The sequence below is a fragment of the Chaetodon auriga genome, chromosome 16 (genome assembly GCF_051107435.1).
Source record: "Chaetodon auriga isolate fChaAug3 chromosome 16, fChaAug3.hap1, whole genome shotgun sequence".
NCBI lineage: Eukaryota > Metazoa > Chordata > Actinopteri > Chaetodontiformes > Chaetodontidae > Chaetodon > Chaetodon auriga.
Window position 1 is genome coordinate 9,259,110 of NC_135089.1, and position 23,989 is coordinate 9,283,098.

General features: G+C 41.3%; 1 protein-coding gene across 1 annotated transcript; it reads left to right on the forward strand.

Moving 5' to 3' along the window:
• The first annotated feature begins 610 nt into the window (after window positions 1-610).
• Window positions 611-10,773, forward strand: LOC143334110 (immunoglobulin lambda-1 light chain-like). Its single transcript, XM_076752651.1, has 4 exons — window positions 611-650; window positions 743-1,068; window positions 9,390-9,423; window positions 10,251-10,773. Exons 1-4 carry the CDS (start codon window positions 611-613, stop codon window positions 10,574-10,576), a joined length of 726 nt encoding a protein of 241 aa, XP_076608766.1. The 3' UTR covers window positions 10,577-10,773.
• The last annotated feature ends 13,216 nt before the right edge of the window (window positions 10,774-23,989 follow it).

A 23,989-nucleotide genomic window follows, 5' to 3' on the forward strand; every position in this document is an offset into this window, starting at 1 on the left:
CCTGTTATCGTGAAGAAGTGCTGATTGTTTCACTTCCAGCTGCAGTCACTATAACAGAAATCTGATTCATGAGACAAACCCCAACATCAACTGATAAACAGTTTGAATAAAACATTTCTCTTCATGTGTTTGGATTATTAGGAAACATGTTTGTGTGGTGGAAAGAAAATTTAGACAAGTGAAAATACTGAGATTAGAGGTGAACATTTACCTCCACATGTTCTTATTATAGAAGAACGTTTACTTCACATACAACGATGAAAGATGAACATGAACTGATACACTGATGATGATCTGACTGGAGTTAAAAATACTCATCAAAGGACATCAACACACCTCCAAACACCATCAGTTCATAAACATTAAGGTGATGAAATATGAGATTGATGGTATGAAATGATTCAATGACACAAACAAAATTTATTTTATCTGTGACTGAAACCAGTGTTGAGTGTTGAAACTCCTCCTCCTTCTCTTCCTCCTACTCCTCCTCCTCCTCTTCTCCTCTCCTCGGTGTCTTTATAAGCTTCAGTCTCTCTTCTCCTCACACTCCAACCCTGCTCACTTCTCAGCTGGACAGTAAGGGACGTTTACAGCACACACTGACAACATGCTGGGGACCCTCTGCACTCTCATCACTGCTCTAACATGTAAGGAGGCTGACTTACTGCAGCTTTGAGCTCATGTTGGATTCATCAGTCTGTGTGTTTCTCTTGACTTCATGTCATCTTGTTGTTTCCAGGTGTGAGTGGTGTGATGGTGGTGACACAGAAGCCTCCTGTTGTGACGCTGAGGACAGGAGAGACAGCCACCATGGACTGTAACCTGGGCACTGTGACTGATCAGTCTGCTCGCTGGTACAAACAGATTCCAGGAGGAGTTCCTCAGTTTGTCTTACATTTTCATCACAGCTGGGGCTCTCCAAACTATGGCTCTGGTTTCTCGTCTCCAAAGTTCACATCTACTCATCAGTCACAATCAGTTTATCGTTTGATCATCAAAAATGTGGAGGAGGGAGACTCAGCAGTCTATTACTGTAAAACATGGGACAGCTCTGCTCAGGAGTACATATCACAGTGATTTACACTGTGACAAAAACCTCCTCACTAAATACTTCTGCTTTTTGAGTCTCTCACAGGTCTTGACTGAGAGTCAGCAATCAGCCACTGCTTCTATGACTTCCCCACTGAAATATTAATATAATATTGTTAAAGTTGTCCACCCTTTTTTAAAGTCTCACATTAATCCTGAGAACTATCTAGTGTTAATTTGCTAAACATAAACAATATTCATATGTTCAAAGACAGGTCATGACTTATTACACGGTTTCAACACTCACTGTTTACAGAAATAAAATACTATCTTATCTTTGGAACTATATAAAAAAGATTTCAATAATGGAAATTTGCAATAATGTTCTGGTTTCCTGATTTAAATTCTTAAAATGTAATAAATCCTTTTTTTACAGAAATCTTCTGGTGCACATGTAGCCATGATTATTATACTGACACTGAGATTAAATTGGAGACCCCAACACTGTCCTCTGTCATTATAATCAACAACACTGTGTCTGATGTGAAATGTTCAAGTTTCTGGGATCCACAATCTCCCAGAACCCAAAGTGGACGTCCAATATCACCACAATCAGTAAAAAAGGCCCAGCAGAGGATGAACTACAAAGACCTGCAAAGACAACAGGAACAACAAAAAAACAAACTGGAACAAACTGATTTGTGGATAAGTGAACAGTCATTTATTCATGACTGAAACCAGTGTTGAGTCTTGAAACTCCTCCTCCTCCTCCTCCTCCTCCTCCTCCTCCTCCTCTTCTCCTCTCCTCAGTGTCTTTATAAGCTTCAGTCTCTCTTCTCCTCACACTCCAACCCTGCTCACCTCTCAGCTGGACAGTAAGGGACGTTTACAGCACACACTGACAACATGCTGGGGACCCTCTGCACTCTCATCACTGCTCTAACATGTAAGATATTCTTCTCATTGCTTTCATAGCTCAGATTTTCACACACAAACCTTTCACTCATGGATTTTTCTGTGTTTGTTGACAGATGTTGATGCAGTGATCGTGCTGACCCAGACGCCTGCTGTCCACACAATTTCTCCAGGACAAAAGGTTGTTCTCAACTGCAACATTCAGAGATATGACGGCAATTATGTCAGTTGGTATAAACAGGTTCCTGGTGAAGCTCCTCAGTATGTTCTGAGATTTCACTATTCAGACAGTTCACCTGACTTTGGAACAGGATTCTCCTCAAACAGATTCAACTCTAAAGCCTCATCAAACACAGATTACCAGTTCATCATTAAGAGGGCAGAGGCAGGAGACTCTGCTGTCTATTACTGTGCTACATGGGACGACTCTGCTTCTGCAGCTGTATCACAGTGATTTACACTGTGACAAAAACCTCCTCACTAACTACTTCTGCTTTCTGACTCTCTGACACTTCAACTGATAATAGAGCCACAAACAAGCTCACTGTAACATCCCACTATGTCCCATCATTTGTTTTCAAAAATGTAAAGAATTTAATTTTCTTTGCCCAACAATTGACAAAAGTACATATTTATTAGTATTTTGCATTAATTGTTTCCCAATTATAACATTATTAATAATAAACTTATTGAAGAACTGCACCAGTAAAATCATCCCACCTTCATCCAGAATAAAGTCTTATTATTATTATTATTATTATTTTTATTTTTATTTTTATTTTTATTTTTTTTAAAGTCAGGATTCAACCCTTGTGTGGTGTTTTTCATGACATAATATTGTGGTTTGACAGAAATAAAGCCATAATACTTAATACTTAAATAAAATACAAGAAAAATTGACGCCAGTAAAAGACAATAATTTAGCATTAAGAATGATTGAAGTCATTGAGCAAATATATTCACTTTAAGTAAAAGCTGTAGCAAATAATAATGTTTTCAACCCTGATTTAAATGAGTTGACAGTTGGTGCAGACCTCAGGTGTGCAGGGAGAGTGTTCCACAGGTGAGGAGCATAATAGCTGAAAGCTGCCTCACTTTGTTTGGTTCTCATTCTGGGAACACACAATAGACCTGTCCCTGATGACCTGAGAGGTCTGGATACTTCATATGGAGTTAAAAAATCAAAAATATATTTTGGTCCTAGACCATTTAATGCTTTGTAGACCAACAGTAAGATTTTAAAGTCTATTCTTTGACTCACAGGAAGCCAGTGTAGTGATCTGAGGACTGGTGTGATATGGTCCATTTTTCTGGTGTTTGTTAGGACTCGAGCATTTTGAGTCAGCTGTAGTTGCCTAATTGATTTTTTGTTTAGGCCATTAAAGACTCCATTGCAGTAGTCCAACCTACTGAAAATAAATGCATGAACAAGTTTTTCCATGTCTTCTTTGGACAGACATCCCTTAATTCTGGTTATATTTTTCAATTGGTAGTAAGCTGATTTGGTAATGAGCTTTAACTGGCTGTTAAAATTCAGGTCAGAATCAATAATTACACCAAGATTTCTGGCTTTATCTGTTGTTGTCAGTGACATGGCATTAAGGTGAGCACTGATCTTTGACCTTTCATTTTTGGGGCCAAATACAATCACTTCTGTCTTATCTGCATTAAGCTGAAGAAAATTCTGGCACATCCACACATTGATTTGATGAATACACTCACTCAGTGAAAGTAAGGGACTGTAATCATGTGATGACACAGAAATATAAAGTTGTGTATCATCTGCGTAGGTATGATAAGAAATATGATGATGCTCCATAATCTGAGCTAGGGGCAACATGTAGATATTGAAAAGAAGTGGTCCGAGAATGGACCCTTGTGGCACCCCACACATCATCTTTTGTCGTTCAGAAACATGCTCACCAATTGACACAAAGTAGTCTCTATCTTGTAAATAAGATTTGAACCAGTGTAGTACTGTGCCAGGAAGTCCCACCCACATTTCCAGTCTGTCAAGAAGTATGTCATGATCAACTGTATCAAAGGCAGCACTGAGATCTAATAATACTAAGACTGAGGTTTTGGAAGCATCATTATTCAGATGTATGTCATTTAAAACTTTGATAAGTACAGTCTCGGTGCTGTGGTGTTGACGGAATCCAGACTGAAATGCATTAAAAAGATTGTTCTGCATCATGAAAGCATGCGTTTGTTGAAAAACAACCTTTTAAATAATTTTTCCTTGAAAGGGAAGATTTGATATTGGCCTGTAGTTACTTATTACTGAAGTATCCAGATTAGTCTTCTTTAGGAGTGGTTTTATTACTGCAGTTTTCAAGGCCTGGGGAAACTGACCAGACTGAAGAGAATTATTTATTATCTGCAACACATCTGGAGCTATGCAATTAAAAACATTTTTAAAAAAGTTTGTTGGCAGAATATCAAGGCAGCATGTTGTGGATTTTAACTGTGATACAGTTTCTGTCAGCCTTGAATGATATAGAAGGTTAAAATGTGCTAGATTAACTGGAGAACAAGAAGGCACAGATGGACTTATCATTTTGGCTGAACTGGAGCTGCACACTGTTTGTCTTATCCTCGAAATTTTATCTGTAAAAAAGGCTGCAAATTCATTGCATGACTTGTTGGATAGCAGTTCAGTAGGGACTGATGCTGTGGGGTTTGTCAGTCTTTCCACAACAGAAAACAAAGTGCGGGCATTTTTACAGTTTCTGTTGATAATCTCTGAGAAGAATGCTTGCCTTGCTTTCTTTAGTTCATGGTTATAGGTGTGGAGACATGAGGTCAGGGAGAAAACACAGGAAACACCAAGAGTAACCGAACTTCATGAGTTCACAAAAATATGGATTTTAAACTGTTTGCAATTTTCATTAAAAACACATTTGGATGTTGTTGAAACTGTTGAACCTGCATTTACAAAGTGGACACAACATGTTCCCACTTCTGTCCTCTGGTGGGCGCTACAGAGCTCTGTACACCAAAACAACCAGACACAAGAACAGTTTCTTCTCACAGACCATCACTGATGAAGAGTCAAATCAGTCACATGGTGTCAGAAACAATCACTGTGCAATAACCCTGAAACACTAAACATCCACAGAACCTGAATTATAAATGAAGGATTTCAGAGTTTCAACAGACATTTTTCTAACAAATACACATCAAATACAAACGTGAGCATGCTGCATACACACATGTGTCCATGCATATTGTCACTTCATGGTTACAAAGCAACCTGTTACATTAATCAATTAATTAGTTAACTTCTACCGCTGCACCATCGAGAGCATCCGAACCAACTGCATCTCAGTATGGTACGGCAGCTGCACAGCCTCCGAGCGGAAGACCCTAAAATGGGTGGTGAAACCGTCCAGTATATCAGCGGTGCCCAGCTAACTGCTATCAAGAACCTCCAGCACAAGCGGTGTCGAAGAAGGGCACGCAGCATCAGCAGAGACAGCTCCCACCTCAACCATGGACTGTTTGCCCCCCTCCCATCTGGTAGGAGGTTCAGGAGTCTCTGTTCCTGTACCAGCAGGTACAGGGACAGCTTCTTCCCCAGAGCTGTTACCTCTGTCCCCCAGCAGCCTCCCCTCCAATCCCCACCACCCTCCCATTGATGGACACTGACACCTCCCTCTAACCACCTCCTGGTATAGTTTCATCATAATTACTTGCAGCGACATCATACTGTTTATACTTCATGCCAATTGCACTACCTGTATGTATTTATAGTTTGGGTATTTTGACGATTTTCGCTTCTGGTTAGATGCTAAACTGCATTTTGTTGTCTATGTGCTGCACTCTGACGATGACAATAAAATCTAATCTAATCTAATCATTCAATACCTATTCCAGCACTATTTGTACTGCAGACATTGCTTGATGTTCATTGTTGTTCAAACAGCAGCTTAAAAAGAACATTTGTACCACCACTGTGAATATGAACACTGACGTAAACTCCTCCTCCTCCTCCTCCTCCTCCTCCTCTTCTCCTCTCCTCAGTGTCTTTATAAGCTTCAGTCTCTCTTCTCCTCACACTCCAACCCTGCTCACCTCTCAGCTGGACAGTAAGGGACGTTTACAGCACACACTGACAACATGCTGGGGACCCTCTGCACTCTCATCACTGCTCTAACATGTAAGATATTCTTCTCATTGCTTTCATAGCTCAGATTTTCACACACAAACCTTTCACTCATGGATTTTTCTGTGTTTGTTGACAGATGTTGATGCAGCCAAAGTGCTGACCCAGACGCCTGCTGTCCACACAGTTTCTCCAGGACAAGAGGTTGTTCTCAACTGCAACATTCAGAGACATGATGGCAATTCTGTCCGTTGGTATAAACAGGTTCCTGGTGAAGCTCCTCAGTTTGTTCTGAGATTTCTCTATTCTAGCAGTTCACCCAGCTTTGGAACAGGATTCTCCTCAGACAGATTCAACTCTAAAGCCTCATCAAACACAAATTACCAGTTCATCATTAAGAGGGCAGAGGCAGGAGACTCTGCTGTCTATTACTGTCAAAAATGGGACAGCTCTGCTGATGAGCACGTATCACAGTGATTTACACTGTGACAAAAACCTCCTCACTAACTACTTCTGCTTTTTGATCGTCTCACATATTTCCACTGATAATAGAGTCAAACAATTCCAGTGTGCAGTTGTTTCCAATAAAGTTGTGACCCTGTGTGAAACATGTATAGAAGCAGAATGTTATGAATATTCAAAATCCCACATTTTATTGAAAATAACACAAAGACAAAATATGAAATGTTGAAATGGAGAAATTTCATTGTTGTCTGATTATGACATCCTCATTTAGAATTTGATGCCATCAACAGCAGTGTCCCAAACTGTTTGGAAATTGGGTTGTAACATCCCACCATGTAATATCGTGTAAAATCATGCTCTTATTGGTTTTCCTGACACATTGATTCAAGTATATATTTTGAAATTGACTGTATTTATGAAGCGTTTTTCTACTCTGACAACCACTAAAACAACACTACACTCGTCTGCATTCACCCATTCACACACATATTCAGACTACCTGCTGAGGCCTCCTGCTCATTATGAGCTTTTAACCATTCACACACACTCACACACCAATGACACAGCATTGGGAGGAAACTGGGCTTTAGTGTGTTGCCCAAGGATACTTTGACATGTGGACTGCAGAGGCTGAGGAGTGAACCTCCGACCTTCTGATAGGTGGACGACCGTTCTACCTCTTCACACCTTTACTCATAATGTGTGTCATTCTTTTTACAAGTCAGACTTCAGCTCTTTGTGGTGTTCATATTTTTTTTAATTGATCAAATGTTGGGGGTGTAGTGATCAGCAACATTGATTTAAAACAATATTATTGTAAAAATATTTGACAGATTTGAGATAAAAGCCTGACTGCATGACTCTGTTGACTGACAAGCTGATGACGATGATGAAATGATGAAAGTGAAGATCTGCAAAGACTGTGATGGCGAGGTGGAGGGGTGTACATAACGACAGCAGGAAAAAACTTGGACAGAGACAGCAGCGGGATAACAGGCTAACAGTGAAGGTGTGTTGCTGTGCTGTGGGACAGGTGAGGATCTGCTGACTCTGATTGTTACTGAACACTGTTTACTGCTCATACTGGAATAAACAACTGTGAGAATCCATCAATCTGAAATCCAGCAACATCATATTTATAATGTGATCATATTTTCTTTAAGCCTTTGGACTCAAACAGCACCTTAAAAAGAACTTTTGTATCACCCCTGACAATATTAACACTGATATAAACTCCTCCTCCTCCTCCTCTTCTCCTCCTCCTCCTCTTCTCCTCTCCTCAGTGTCTTTATAAGCTTCAGTCTCTCTTCTCCTCACACTCCAACCCTGCTCACCTCTCAGCTGGACAGTAAGGGACGTTTACAGCACACACTGACAACATGCTGGGGACCCTCTGCACTCTCATCACTGCTCTAACATGTAAGATATTCTTCTCATTGCTTTTATAGCTCAGATTTTCACACACAAACATTTGACTCGTGGATTTTTCTGTGTTTGTTGACAGATGTTGATGCAGTGATCGTGCTGACCCAGACGCCTGCTGTCCACACAGTTTCTCCAGGACAAGAGGTTGTTCTCAACTGCAACATTCAGAGATATGATGGATATTATGTCAGTTGGTATAAACAGGTTCCTGGTGAAGCTCCTCAGTATGTTCTGAGATTTCACTATTCTGGCAGTTCACTCGACTTTGGAACAGGATTCTCCTCAGACAGATTCAACTCTAAAGCCTCATCAAACACAGATTATCAGTTCATCATTAAGAGGGCAGAGGCAGGAGACTCTGCTGTCTATTACTGTGCTACATGGGACGGCTCTGCTTCTGCAGCTGTATCACAGTGATTTACACTGTGACAAAAACCTCCTCACTGACTGCTTCTCCTTTCTGACTCTCTGACACATGGACTAATGCTCTCTCCTACATGAGACTTTAAAAACTACAAAGCAATGTCATCAATCTGACTTTAAAAATCTAATTTCATATAAAGGTTTCTTCCAAATCTCTTTTGACTCTGAAATTGAAGAAATAATTAGATTCAGTATTTGTTGTTTTCTGCTTTTCATTAAATTTTTTTTCATTTGCACAGACACAGAAGAGACAGAAAAACACCAACGACTGATAAACAAAGATAAACAGAGAATTTCATTCTCACTGTTGGGGATAAATATATGTGGTAAATATCTGTATTGATCAGTCAGTGGAAATGATGAATCACTTCTGTTTGTGGTCTCAGAGACTCCGTCTGTGAAACAAGATTAAATCCAATGGATTTGAATCAGCTCCATCTGTGTGATTGGTGCTGTCAGCACTTTTTATGCAGCATTTCACCTCCCAAACATCAAATCAGTCTCCATAAGTTCATGTTGTTGCAGTTTTATAACAGTCTGTTCATAAGAGGTCTAACAGGGAGTTTGACCTCTCTGACGTTGAATTGACCTCAAACATCAGAAATGTCACCATGTGTCAAAACATCTTTCACTTTTCTACACATTGAGTTTTAATGAGGTCATAAGAAGAACATATTGAGTATATTTGCACAGACAGCAGTGGGTCTGTGGGTCTCCAACAATATCGACCAAACACAGGGTGAACACATCAATCAACTGCTTTGGTTGAATTTGGTTTTGGTTGAATTGACTGATGATATCTGGACTTTTAACATGTCCAGCATGAAAACAAAAGGATGCAGCAGAAGACTGAGAATCAGTCCTCAAGTCCAGCAGTGTTTGTGAACAGAAGCAGACTGATGAAGTGAACGAGATGTTGACAGTGAAAGTTGGTCTCAACAGGATGTTTCAGTTCCACTCCCCTCATCAGTGAGAGTCAGGAGGTTTTTGTACGGCCATGTGTACAAACTGAATCACTGTGGTATTCGGACAAGGCACCAAGCTGACTGTGACAAGTAAGTACTTTTTAACTGATCGCAAAACAAGACAGATTCTCTGTTTCTGAGTCAAATTCGGTGAAAATCATCAATTCATATCAGGCTGACTGTTTAGAAAGTCAAACATGTTGTTGATTGAATTTCACTTTGACTTCTTTTCATCTGCTTTGATGCCAGACTGTGTCTTTGAGGACAAAGTAAAGATCTGCTAATGATCAAAATGTGTTCAATGGCATCTACAAATACTCTGAAGTGTTTTAATGGCCTAAAGCTTTTAACATTTGGACAAAATGTACAAAATTATTTTATATTTTCAAGACTGATGACACTTTTGTATCATTGTATCAAACCAAATGCTAAATAATCTGTCAAATGTAATTTATTCTGTCATATCAACACTAAATTATTGAGTTTATTAACGTTTACAGACTAATCTTCTACAGTTTATGGAGTTATTTGCAGTTTTTTATGTCAATGAATATAGTTTTTTTTATCCTCCGGATGATTAGACAGACAACAGCAAAACAGCTAAATGACCACTGATTTACTGTCGTGCCATTTGTGAGACACAGAAAGTGACTTCATGATTTTTTTCAACATAAAAATGATCCTGAATGAATCCAAATATTTCTATGTTTGTAACTGATAGACTTTGTTTGAAACAGGAAGAGTGCTCATGTTTTAGGTGATGATTTCAAAATGTTTTCACTCATTTAAAATGCTTCACTTCTTCACTGTGTTTGTCATATTGTTGAAGAAAACAGTGAAATAATCTGCTGCTGTCGTGCTTTGTATCAGTGATTGGATTTGGAGTTATTTGATGAATGTCCTTGGTGTGTTTTCAGGCTCCAGCCTCCCTCCTCCTGTCCTCACAGTCTTCCCTCCGTCCCGTGCTGAGCTCCAGTCCAACAAAGCCACTCTGGTCTGTCTGTCCAGTCAGTCTGTGCCTTTTGCAGATGTGAGCTGGTTGTCTGGTGGGAGTCCAGTGAGCAGCGGGATCTCCACCAGCACCGCTGTTCAGCAAGCGGACCGGACTTTCCGAATCAGCAGCTCTCTGGCCATCCAGACGTCAGACTGGAACATGGATAAGGTTTACACGTGTAAAGTGTCTCTGGGCTCCCAGACTTCAGAGAAAAACATCGACAAGTCGCACTGTCCCACTGAAGAATAGCAGAGGAGCAGAATGAGCATTTCAAAGCTGCTTCTTTACTGTTTGTGCTGTTTGCTCATGACGAGGTTGACGTGTTAGAAAAGATGTGTCTGCATGCTTGTAATAAATGTTGTGACAGTGAGGTGGAGGTGTTGTATCAGCTTTGCAACTGCTGCGTTTGTCCAGACTCATTCAATAAAAAGTAAACATACAACAAACTGTGGACGACAAATGTGTTTGTATTTATTTGTTTTCTTGAAAACATCATTTGAAACAATAACGTTCATCAAAATGTTGTAACTGTCAGTAGATTTTATTTTTTCTCCTCATGTTCATCTCACATTTCATGAATCCAGGACACAGAGATAACAGACATATTTCTGTCTGATTATTACTTCAGTGTGTTTTCTTCAGAAAGCTACATTGTTATTAGGAGTTAATTTGCAATAAAAGCTCAACAGAGAGATTAATATCACCTTTTTTGGATTTAGTTGCTTGCAGTCATTGAGACGTTACACAAATCAGATGAAATGAGCAAATGAAACTGAACGTTTATCCTCCGTCAGTGAAGCATCACCTCTCTGCTCCTCCCTCTCTTCCTTCCCAGGATGCACCTGCAGGCCTCCTCTGCTTATTTATAGCTGCATGTAAATGAAGAGGTCAAGTGTCAGCTCTCTGTGAAATCAGAGGGAACTCAATTCAATCCCTTTTATTAAGAAGTGAGCAAAGAAACAAATCTATGACAATAAAAGTGCAGGAAGTCTTTTTCAAATCATCATGTTGTCATATTTTGGGGTCGGGGGGAGACATTGTCCACAGAGACAATAATGGAGACAGAAAAGACTTTTCCCTTCACAGAAGATAAGAGAGCAAGAAATGTGCCAAAGCATGCAGATTGAAGCAAAGCTCCTCCTCCTGTCAGTCACTCTCAGTTTCAGTGTTGTCTTAAATTGCTCCTCCAGCACCTCCTCTCCTCATCCTCCAAACCCTCTAATCTGTCAGCAGGAAGCTCACTTTCCAAGTTCCAAGGCCATTCTCAGCACACACTGACAACATGCTGGGGACCCTCTGCACTCTCATCACTGCTCTAACATGTAAGGAGGCTGACTTACTGCAGCTTTGAGCTCATGTTGGATTCATCAGTCTGTGTGTTTCTCTTGACTTCATGTCATCTTGTTGTTTCCAGGTGTGAGTGGTGTGACGGTGGTGACACAGAAGCCTCCTGTTGTGACGCTGAGGACAGGAGAGACAGCCACCATGGACTGTAACTCGGCAATAGATGGACCACGCTGGTATAAACAGATTCCAGGAGGAGTTCCTCAGTATGTACTTAGGTTTCATCACAGCTTTAGCTCTCCTTTCTATGGCTCTGGTTTCTCGTCTCCAAAGTTCACATCTACTCATCAGTCACAATCAGATTATCGTTTGATCATCAACAATGTGGAGGAGGGAGACTCAGCAGTCTATTACTGTCACACATGGGACGACTCTGCTAAGCAGCACGTATCACAGTGATTTACACTGTGACAAAAACCTCCTCACTAAATACTTCTGCTTTCTGACTCTCTCACACATGTCCACTGATAATAGAGTCACAAACAGGCTCAATGTAACATCCCGCCATGTACAATCATTTGTTTTAAAAAATGTAAATTATTTTGTTTTCTTTGCCCAAGAATTGATGAAAGTTCATATTTATATGTATATACACATAATTTGCAGTCATTCTTTTACAATAATAATATTAATAATAATAAACTTATTGAACGCATGAACCAGTAAAAACATTCCACCTTCATCCAGAATAAATAAGGTTCTTTTTCTTTCTTTCTCTCGCTGCACATCAGGATTCACACCTGTTGCTGTGTTCATATTTTCTTTATTCACTAAGTGTTCTGGGGGTCTGGTGGACCAGCAACATTGTGGTTTTAAAAGATTGTTTTGTTTGTTCTATTTACATATAGTTAAATGTTTATATCGACCTTTGTTCAGCTTTGTTCTGAGCTTTATGTCTATTTCTGTGTACGTACATTGAGAGCAACAGAAAACCAAATTCCTTGAGTGTTTAAACATGATTGTTAATGAACACTGTTTACTGCTCATACTGTCATAAACAACTGTGAGAAACCATCAATCTGAAATCAAGCAACATCATATTTGTAATGTGATCATATATTTTTGGTCATTAGACTCAAACAGCACCTTAAAAAGTATTTACACCACCCCTGAGAATATTAACAATGATGTAAACTCCTCCTCCTCCTCCTCCTCTTCTCCTCTCCTCAGTGTCTTTAATATCACCTTTTTTTAGATTTATTTGCTTGCAGTCATTGAGACGTTAGACAAATCAAATGAAATGAGCAAATGAAACTGAACGTTTATCCTCCGTCAGTGAAGCATCACCTCTCTGCTCCTCCCTCTCTTCCTTCCCAGGATGCACCTGCAGGCCTCCTCTGCTTATTTATAGCTGCATGTAAATGAAGAGGTCAAGTGTCAGCTCTCTGTGAAATCAGAGGGAACTCAATTCAATCCCTTTTATTAAGAAGTCAGCAAAGAAACAAATCTATGACAATAAAAGTGCAGAAAGTCCTCTTCAAATCATCATGTTGTCATATTTTGGGGTCGGGGGGAGACATTGTCCACAGAGACAATAATGGAGACAGAAAAGACTTTTCCCTTCACAGAAGATAAGAGAGCAAGAAATGTGCCAAAGCATGCAGATTGAAGCAAAGCTCCTCCTCCTGTCAGTCACTCTCAGTTTCAGTGTTGTCTTAAATTGCTCCTCCAGCACCTCCTCTCCTCATCCTCCAAACCCTCTAATCTGTCAGCAGGAAGCTCACTTTCCAAGTTCCAAGGCCATTCTCAGCACACACTGACAACATGCTGGGGACCCTCTGCACTCTCATCACTGCTCTAACATGTAAGGAGGCTGACTTACTGCAGCTTTGAGCTCATGTTGGATTCATCAGTCTGTGTGTTTCTCTTGACTTCATGTCATCTTGTTGTTTCCAGGTGTGAGTGGTGTGACGGTGGTGACACAGAAGCCTCCTGTTGTGGCGCTGAGGACAGGAGAGACAGCCACCATGGACTGTAACCTGGGCACTGTGACTAACAGTGCTGCTCGATGGTACAAACAGATTCCAGGAGGAGTTCCTCAGTTTGTGCTGAGCTTTTATCACAGCTGGAGCTCTCCAAGCTATGGCTCTGGTTTCTCGTCTCCAAAGTTCACATCTACTCATCAGTCAAAATCAGATTATCGTTTGATCATCAACAATGTGGAGGAGGGAGACTCAGCAGTCTATTACTGTAAAACATGGGACACCTCTGCAACTGCAGCTGTATCACAGTGATTTACTCTGTGACAAAAACCTCTTCACTAAATACTTCTGCTTTCTGAGTCTCTGACACATGTCCACTGATAACAGAGCCACAAACAAGCCCACTGTAACATCCCACCATGTACAATAATTTGTTTTCAAAAATACAATTTTGTTTTCTTTGCCCAAGAATGTACATATTTCTAAGTATGTTGCATCCATTCTTTTATAATAATATTTTTATTGAAGAAGTGAACCAGTAAAACATTCCACCTTCATCCAGAATCAGTTAATCAGGATTCACACCTGGTGCTGTGTTCATATTTTCTTTTCTCTCTTTTTTTTCGTTTATTGAATGGAGTTATGATACATATTGAAATGGAATTAAAAACTTCCAACCAATAAGTGTGTAATGAGGGGCACGACCACAACATATGGATATAGGTAGCAGGTGCCTGACGACATCTGTCACACCTGGGATCAACATCATCATAAATCTTAGTCAGCCTGACTTTGGTGAAGTGGACGCGATGCTGAATTTTACACTGGGTCAGACCATGTCTCGAGCAGATAGATGAGGTGTGAACCTGTTACGGCCCTGGCCGTATTGTGCTATGTGTTTGTTCCTGTGTGGTCCTGTGGCGTCTTTTTGTCCGGTTCGTGTTTTTGTGTGTGAGTGTGTGCTCTTCTTTTTTTTTGAGCAGCTGTGCTGGTCCTGCCCTCCTCCGTAAGCCAAGTGGTGTCGCTCTCCGATTGGTCCCTGCTGCAGCATCCAGCTCTCTTAAACCAGGGATTTCTCATTCGCCGGGGGACTCGGCTTGACAGCAGTGGTTCCCTTGTTTCTGGCGTTTTTGAACTAAAGAACTTTGTCCCCAGATCTCGGTTGTATATTGTGGTAGAGTTAGATTTGGTAGTGTGGTTTCTGGTGGTGGGTTTTGGATCTTCTTCAGGTTTTGGTTGGTCGTTTGTAACACTGTATATAGTTAGCACTATTTTGTTTTGTTTTGGCTGTGGCCCTTTTTTACCTGTACATCAGGTCTCTTTTTGTTAATACCAATAAATTGATTGTTTATCATTGAACCTGGTTTTGGTCGTAGAATATTTGTTGATTTGGAGACAAAGTTTGTTTTTCTGTCACTCTTTTATGTTGCGTCTTGGCTCCCCTAGACTGGGGCGTAACAGAACCCGACGCAATATCAGATCCAATGCTCCTCAGAAATCTCCCCCACGTCGTCTTCCCACTGAGTTCTTAGCCGGCGTAGAGAAACTGGGCGCAATGAGATAATAAGGTTATATAAATGTGACACCACACCCTCAGCAGAAGAAGGAGGAGACAGAAAAGAATCAAGTGCTGAGGCCTCAGGAAGACCTGGAAAGTAGGAATTAAGATTGTGAACAAAACTACGGATCTGCAGATACCTAAAAAACTGTGAATTTGGTAATGAAAACTTGTCGCGCAGCTGCTGGAAGGATCCAAATACATTTTCAATATCTAACTCACTAAGCGTCTGAATGCCTGAATTTGACCAGATAGAAAATGTTCCATCAATCAAAGATGGATGAAACATAGGTGTTCATATTTTCTTTATTCAGTAAATGTTGTGGGGGTCTGGTGGACCAGCAACATTGTTGTAGATTAATAGATAGAAAGATTGTTTTGTTTGTTCTATTTTCATATAGTTAAATGTTTATGTTGACCTTTGCTCAGCTTTGTCCTGAGCTGTTTGTCTATTTCTGTGTATGTACATTGAGAGCAGCAGAAAACCAAATTCATTGCATGTGTAAAAATACTTGGCCATTAAAGCTGATTCTGATTGTTACTGAACACTTTTTACTGCTCATACTGTAAAAAACAACAGTGAGAAACCATCAATCTGAAATCCAGCAACATCATATTCATCATCTGATGATGATGATATTTCTTTGTCTTTTGACTCAAACAGCATCTTTAAAAGAACATTTGTACCACCTCTGAGAATATTAACACTGATGTAAACTCCTCCTCCTCCTCCTCCTCCTCCTCCTCCTCCTCCTCCTCCTCCTCCTCTTCTCCTCTCCTCAGTGTCTTTATAAGCTTCAGTCTCTCTTCTCCTCACACTCCAACCCTGCTCACCTCTCAGCTGGACAGTAAGGGACGTTTACAGCACACACTGACAACATGCTGGGGACCCTCTGCACTCTCATCACTGCTCTAACATGTAAGATATTCTTCTCATTGCTTTCATAGCTCAGATTTTCACACACAAACCTTTCACTCATGGATTTTTCTGTGTTTGTTGACAGGTGTTGATGCAGCCAAAGTGCTGACCCAGACGCCTGCTGTCCACACAGTTTCTCCAGGACAAGAGGTTGTTCTCAACTGCAACATTCAGAGACATGATAGATATTATGTCAATTGGTATAAACAGGTTCCTGGTGCAGCTCCTCAGCATGTTCTGAGTTTTTACTACGGGAGCAGTTCACCCAGCTTTGGAACAGGATTCTCCTCAGACAGATTCAACTCAAAAGCCTCATCAGACATAGATTACCAGTTCATCATTAAGAGGGCAGAGGCAGGAGACTCTGCTGTCTATTACTGTCAAACATGGGACAGCTCTGCTTCTGTAGCTGTATCACAGTGATTTACACTGTGACAAAAACCTCCTCACTAACTACTTCTGCTTTCTGACTCTCTGACACACATCCACTGATAATAGAGCCACGAACAAGCTCAGTTTAACATCTCACCATTTACAATCATTTGTTTTCAGACATTTAAATGCTTTTATTTGGTTTCTTCCCTCAAGAATTGAATTGAAGACAAGTCCACATTTCTGACATTTTTGCATCCATTCTTGCATAATAATAATAATAATAATAATAATAATAATAAAGCACCTTTAAAAACACTCCACGATCATGAATAATAAATGAAAGCAGCACTCAGACAAAGACTGGTAATGGTTCAACACAGTTTATGTCAGAATTGGGAAAGGTGAGATGGATTGATGGTGAGCTAAGCTGGAGTTTACGGTGGAGTGTGTCAGGTGAGTGAATGGCTGGCAGACAGTGGACAGAGCAGAGCTGAACGGCAGAGCAGGGAGAAGCACAGCAGGCACAGAGAGCTGAGCTGTTGGCTGGAGAGTGGACTGGTGAGACGCTGAGCAGGACAGACAGACGGAAATCACAGAGAATGAGTGAACCTGAACACAGGTTAACACAGGATTAATCACAGATACAAACAACACGAGCAATCACAAAACTAGAGCTTCAGCAAACTGAAGGATCTGGAGACGAGTGGCTGAAGAACCAGGGTTGATGTTGTGCAGGGTTGATGAGTTGACGGGCTGCAGGTGAGCGGCTTGGAGCAGGTGTGTCTGCTGAACAGCAATCAGGAAGTGAGGAGCAGAGGAGAGCTCCGACCACAACACATCCACAGACAAACACACAGAGAAACAAAGAGGGGAGCACAGGAGACACGAGGTCAGGGAGAAAACACAGGAAACACCAGGAATAACTGAACTTCATGAGTTCACAAAAATATGGATTTTAAACTGTTTGCAATTTTCATTAAAAACTCATTTGGATGTTGTTGAAACTGTTTAACCTGCATTTACAAAGTGGACACAACATGTTCCCACTTCTGTCCTCTGGTGGGCGCTACAGAGCTCTGTACACCAAAACAACCAGACACAAGAACAGTTTCTTCCCACAGACCATCACTGATGAAGAGTCAAATCAGTCACATGGTATCAGAAACAATCACTGTGCAATAACCCTGAAACACTAAACATCCACAGAACCTGAATTATAAATGAAGGATTTCAGAGTTTCAACAGACATTTTTTTGACAAATACATCAAATACAAACCTGAGCATGCTGCATATACACATGTATCCATGCATATTGTCACTTCATGGTTATAAAGCAACCTGTTACATTAATCATTCAATGGTTATTCCAGCACTATTTGTACTCCAGACATTGTTTTATGTTTATTGTTGTTCAAACAGCATCTTAAAAAGAACATTTGCGAGAATATTAACAGTGATGTAAACTCCTCCTCGTCCTCCTCCTCCTTTTCTCCTCTCAGTGTCTTTATAAGCTTCAGTCTCTCTTCTCCTCACACTCCAACCCTGCTCACCTCTCAGCTGGACAGTAAGGGACATTCTCAGCACACACTGACAACATGCTGGGGACCCTCTGCACTCTCATCACTGCTCTAACATGTAAGGAGGCTGACTTACTGCAGCTTTGAGCTCATGTTGGATTCATCAGTCTGTGTGTTTCTCTCGACTTCATGTCATCTTGTTGTTTCCAGATGTGAGTGGTGTGACGGTGGTGACACAGAAGCCTCCTGTTGTGACGCTGAGGACAGGAGAGACAGCCACCATGGACTGTAACCTGGGCACTGTGACTACCAATTCTGCTCGCTGGTACAAACAGATTCCAGGAGAAGTTCCTCAGTTTGTCTTAGATTTTTATCACGGTGATAGCTTTGTATATTATGGCTCTGGTTTCTCGTCTCCAAAGTTCACATCTACTCATCAGTCACAATCAGATTATCGTTTGATCATCAACAATGTGGAGGAGGGAGACTCAGCAGTCTATTACTGTCACACATGGGACAACTCTGCTAAGCAGTACGTATCACAGTGATTTACACTGTGACAAAAACCTCCTCACTAAATACTTCTGCTTTCTGACTCTCTTACGCTTCCACTGATAACAGAGCCACAAAGGAACTGAGTGAAGCATCTCATCTGAAATCCATATTGACTTTTTCTTTTTTGTTTGTTGGTGCTGGTCACAGATTCTTCCATCCCTATGCAGTACACTTATGAGAACCACATTTTCTGCCTTTCTTTGGCATGTAGGACACCAGGGATTTGTCAGCTGTGAACCTAAAGGAACTGACAGCTTAGCTGAGGTGGGAGCTCTGGCTTGTTCTTGTAGTTGTGTTCCTGCCATCGTCAGCTTCCTCTTGACGAGCTCCTGCTCCAGTTTGTGAGAAATTAAAGTTATCACATGTGATGTTGTGACCACGATGTTGAATCCCTGCATTGTGTCTGAGACAACCTGCATCCCAGTGCTGCTGACTTCAGTTTGCCCACAATCCAAAGACGGGAGTGAAAGATCTCATCATTGTCCTGCTTCACCTGAAGGGGCTGGGTGGCACTGTGAGAGTCACGCTCTTTGATTTTTCCGGGGTGTTCAAGACCATCCAGCCTGCCTTGCTGGGGTGCATGCTGATGAAGTTACAGGTGGACACCCACCTGGTGACATGAATTGTGGGCTATCTGACTGGTTGTCCTCAGTATGTTAGACTGGCTGCGTGTCTGCAGAAGCTCTCTGATCTCTGCCGTTGTGAGCTGCATCAGTGAGTGGAAGGAGTCTGAGTGCAGGGGTGTCATGGACTCCTTCGTTGAGTGATGGCTCATCTCCAGCGAGACAAAGGAGCTGTTGGTGGACTTCAGCAGCTAGAAAACACCCACTACACCTATGCCCATCCAGGGGGAGGATGTCGAAACTTTCCAGGGTTAGAAGAACCCAGAAGGCTGTGCACAAGAAGGTCCAGAGCTGACTCTACTCTCTGTGGAGGCTCCGGTCATTCAGTGTCTGCAGCCCCGTGCTGAGGATGTTCTCGCAGGCTGTGGTAGCCAGAGCTGTTTCCTTCGCTGTTGTTTACTGGGGCAGCAGGGTGAGGAGTCCTGAGGTGGCTCAGGCTCTGTTTCAGCTCTGATGGTTTAATTATGGGACATTATGCAATATCATGGACATAATCATGGAACATTGTGAATTTAATATGTACGCACTTGTATAGACACACCTGTACTTTACATTTGATATCATCTATGATCTGTACCATTTACCTGTTTACATTTCTGGCCTTGTGTATATTTTGGATTTGCAGACTTTGTGTCACTGCATATGAGTAACAGCCATCTGTGTCAGTGTCATATTTATCATGCTGGCAGCCACACAGGGTGGTTCATTCAGTGGGCAGCTTAACCATTCAGCTTCACCACTTATACACCCATATTTCTCCTCCTGCAGGCTGCTGATTGGCTGGTCTTTTGGCTGTGGGTCAATCTCATCCTCTTCAAATTCAGTCAGAACCATGTTCCTCACAGTCAGTTCAGTCTTCAACACTCGCTTCTCTCCTCCTCTTCTCCTGTTGGGGCCTGTCTGGTGTGCATTCAGTGGACATTGAAAACTCCAAAATGGACTGAATTACACTGGGAGGAAGATTAATGAGACACAGGTGAAAACAAACGAGGGACAGATGACAACAATTAAACAACCAAAAAAAAAAATAAAGTAACATGTGACAGATAAGGTAAACCCTCAACATGAAACAGGAAACAAATACAAACACAAAAAACTAATTAACCAAATCATGACAGTGATGATTGTTCTATACTGTCCATGCAAATATATCATATATCATCTCCACTTGATCTACTCTGCACCACTGCACTGTGGTGTTCTTGTTGGGATGTACAGAAACAGTCTGACATGAATACAGATGAAATAGATGATGTTCATTGTTGCTTTACGTCATTTTCTTCTCTTGTATGTACGCATGGTGAAATGTTTTTGTTGACCTTTGTTCAGCTTTGTTCTGAGCTGTATTTCTATTTCTGTGTACGTACATTGAGAGCAACAGAAAACCAATTCCCTGTGAGAGCAAACACACTTTGCCATGACAGCTGACTCTGATTGTTACTGAACACTGTTTACTGCTCATACTGAAATAAACAACTGTGAGAAACCATCAATCTGAAATCCAGCAACATCACATTTGTCATGTGATCATATTCCTTTAAGTCTTTTGACTCAAACATCACCTTAGAAAGAACATTTGTACCACCTCTGAGAATATGAATACTGATGAACTCCTCCTCCTCCTCCTCCTCCTCCTCCTCTTCTCCTCTCCTCAGTGTCTTTATAAGCTTCAGTCTCTCTTCTCCTCACACTCCAACCCTGCTCACCTCTCAGCTGGACAGTAAGGGACGTTTACAGCACACACTGACAACATGCTGGGGACCCTCTGCACTCTCATCACTGCTCTAACATGTAAGATATTCTTCTCATTGCTTTTATAGCTCAGATTTTCACACACAAACCTTTCACTCATGGATTTTTCTGTGTTTGTTGACAGATGTCGATGCAGTGATCGTGCTGACCCAGACGCCTGCTGTCCACACAGTTTCTGCAGGACAAGAGGTTGTTCTCAACTGCAACATTCAGAGATATGATAATGTTTATGTCTACTGGTATAAACAGGTTCCTGGTGAAGCTCCTCAGCATGTTCTGAGTTTTTACTATGGGAGCAGTTCACTCAGCTTTGGAACAGGATTCTCCTCAGACAGATTCAACTCTAAAGCCTCATCAAACACAGATTACCAGTTCATCATTAAGAGGGCAGAGGCAGGAGACTCTGCTGTCTATTACTGTCAAACATGGGACGACTCTGCTAAAGAGGACGTATCACAGTGATTTACACTGTGACAAAAACCTCCTCACTAACTACTTCTGCTTTTTGACCTGATGATCATGAAGCCATCAGCGACTGTGATCTGTGATGTTTTAAAGAGAAACACTGCTCCTCTTTCAGCTGATGATTTTTGTGATCATTGTTGTTTCTTTTTTTTTACATTTTTTTCTTGTCATTCATTATAAAATAATCAACATTTTAGAAATAATTATCAACAATAATGTTAAAATTCCTTCTTGATATAAATCCTCTGGACATGTCGTGATGATGTTACACAAACACTTGTTTTAAATTGTAATCAAGTTACATTTTCCGTCTTCATTGACAGGTCCAAATGTCATCTGCTCACCAGAAGTTACAACCATGAAAATCTCTGTCATGTGCAGCTAAAACAAAACAAAATGAAAATCTTTGATACACCTGGCAACATGTCTATAGATTCAGTGATTCATGAAAAAGTTTCACAGGGGATGCACAAGACAATGAGGGAAGGACCCAAATGCAGACAGTCCAGACAGACAGGGAGAGGTCAGTGATTTATTGTGAAAATAGAGGTGCAAAAGCTCATTGAATCAGAAGACAGACAAGGGTCAAAACCAGGAAAGCAGCCTGAACAGACTTATTCAAAGGGATTAGGAAGAGAATCACAAGTCCATGGATCAGGCAGACGGTCAGGTTGGAGGTCCAGGTCCAGGTCCAGGCTCAGGTTCGGGTATCAGGATACAGGTTGAGGGTCATTCTGGCTGGAAAGCAAGGACTGAAACAACATTAACAATCTGGCCAAAGACTGAGAAATGGGGGCTGGTCAGTGGAGCGACACACTGATGAGGGAAATGGAGAACAGGTGAGCAGGTTGGTGAGGAGAGTCAGGTGACTTCCATGGAAAAACATGGGCCTGGAGGAAGTGAGACGTGGCTGAAGACAGGGGCCGAGGACAGAGTGAGGAAAAGGACAACTGAGGCTGACATTGAGACAAAAGTAAAGAGAACATTAATGTGATGAGAACACAAGTGGATTTAACAGTCAAAGGACACATCTGTGAGTGTGAAGCCCCGAACCAAAGCTCAATGTTGTCCCTGCATGGATGATGAAAAATCTCATTGTTTAAAATCCAATATCTTCTCAATGGATTCACCTGATTTTTCTGGCTTTAGATGTGAAAATAATTTACATGAATCCCACTTGATGAGACAAGCACTGAAGCTAACTGCTGCACAGCTGTCACAGAAACAAACAGTTAACAGATGAAGCTGATTTGACTCCATCAATGTGCTGCATCACCATGAAGCCTGAGCCCATGAAGACTGGAGACAGGTGGAATCACCTGGAGTCTACAAGATGCTGCTGGTGGAGGAAAGCCAACAGGTGGAGGATGGAACCTCTCAGTTGAATCACTGGGATCATCCTGAGGGAGATGGAGGTGACGGGGAGGTGCTGGATTGCACAAACAAAGGTGTGAAAGACAGAAACACGGTGAATTATTTGAAGGACAGCATCCGAGGAGTGATTGGCTCGAGGTCCTTCAGCAGAGAGATCATTGGCCAGATGTGGTGATTGTGTATGAAATGGATGTTGAGAGTGAGGCAAAACAGAAGTGACGGAGTCGAGAGCAGAAAATAACAGAAAAAAATGAAACCAGTGTTGAAACACCTCCTCCTCCTCCTCCTCCTCCTCTTCTCCTCTCCTCAGTGTCTTTATAAGCTTCAGTCTCTCTTCTCCTCACACTCCAACCCTGCTCACCTCTCAGCTGGACAGTAAGGGACGTTTACAGCACACACTGACAACATGCTGGGGACCCTCTGCACTCTCATCACTGCTCTAACATGTAAGATATTCTTCTCATTGCTTTTATAGCTCAGATTTTCACACACAAACCTTTCACTCAAGGATTTTTCTGTGTTTGTTGACAGATGTTGATGCAGTGAAAGTGCTGACCCAGACGCCTGCTGTCCACACAGTTTCTCCAGGACAAGAGGTTGTTCTCAACTGCAACATTCAGAGATATGATGATGTTTCTGTCATTTGGTATAAACAGGTTCCTGGTGAAGTTCCTCAGTATGTTCTGAGCTTTTACTATGAGGACAGTTCACTTGAATTTGGAACAGGATTCTCCTCAGACAGATTCAACTGTAAAGCCTCATCAGACACAGATTACCAGTTCATCATTAAGAGGGCAGAGGCAGGAGACTCTGCTGTCTATTACTGTCACGCATGGGACGACTCTGCTAAAGAGGATTTACACTGTGACAAAAACCTCCTCACTAACTACTTCTGCTTTTTGAGCTGCTGATACATCTCCAATGGGAGTGAAACCATCAGCCACTGCTTTGTGTAACTTCCCAAGTGTAACATTCAGAATATAATTCTCAACTTCTAAACAATTGTTGTTATTGTCACAGAAATCTTCAGGTCTGCAGTGGCCGTTATATGCAGTCTGTCATATGTAAATGCTTTAATACAGTAACAGATAATATTCACCCATGTAAATGTAACCAACTAAAACTAATATTTATTGTTCACATTAAATATTAATGTTTGCTGTCCCTCATAAATATTCACATCTTCTCATTTGCTGATATAAATTCAGATGATGTGAGAAATCTTTCTCGATGTGAATCCTCTGGTGCACCAAAACA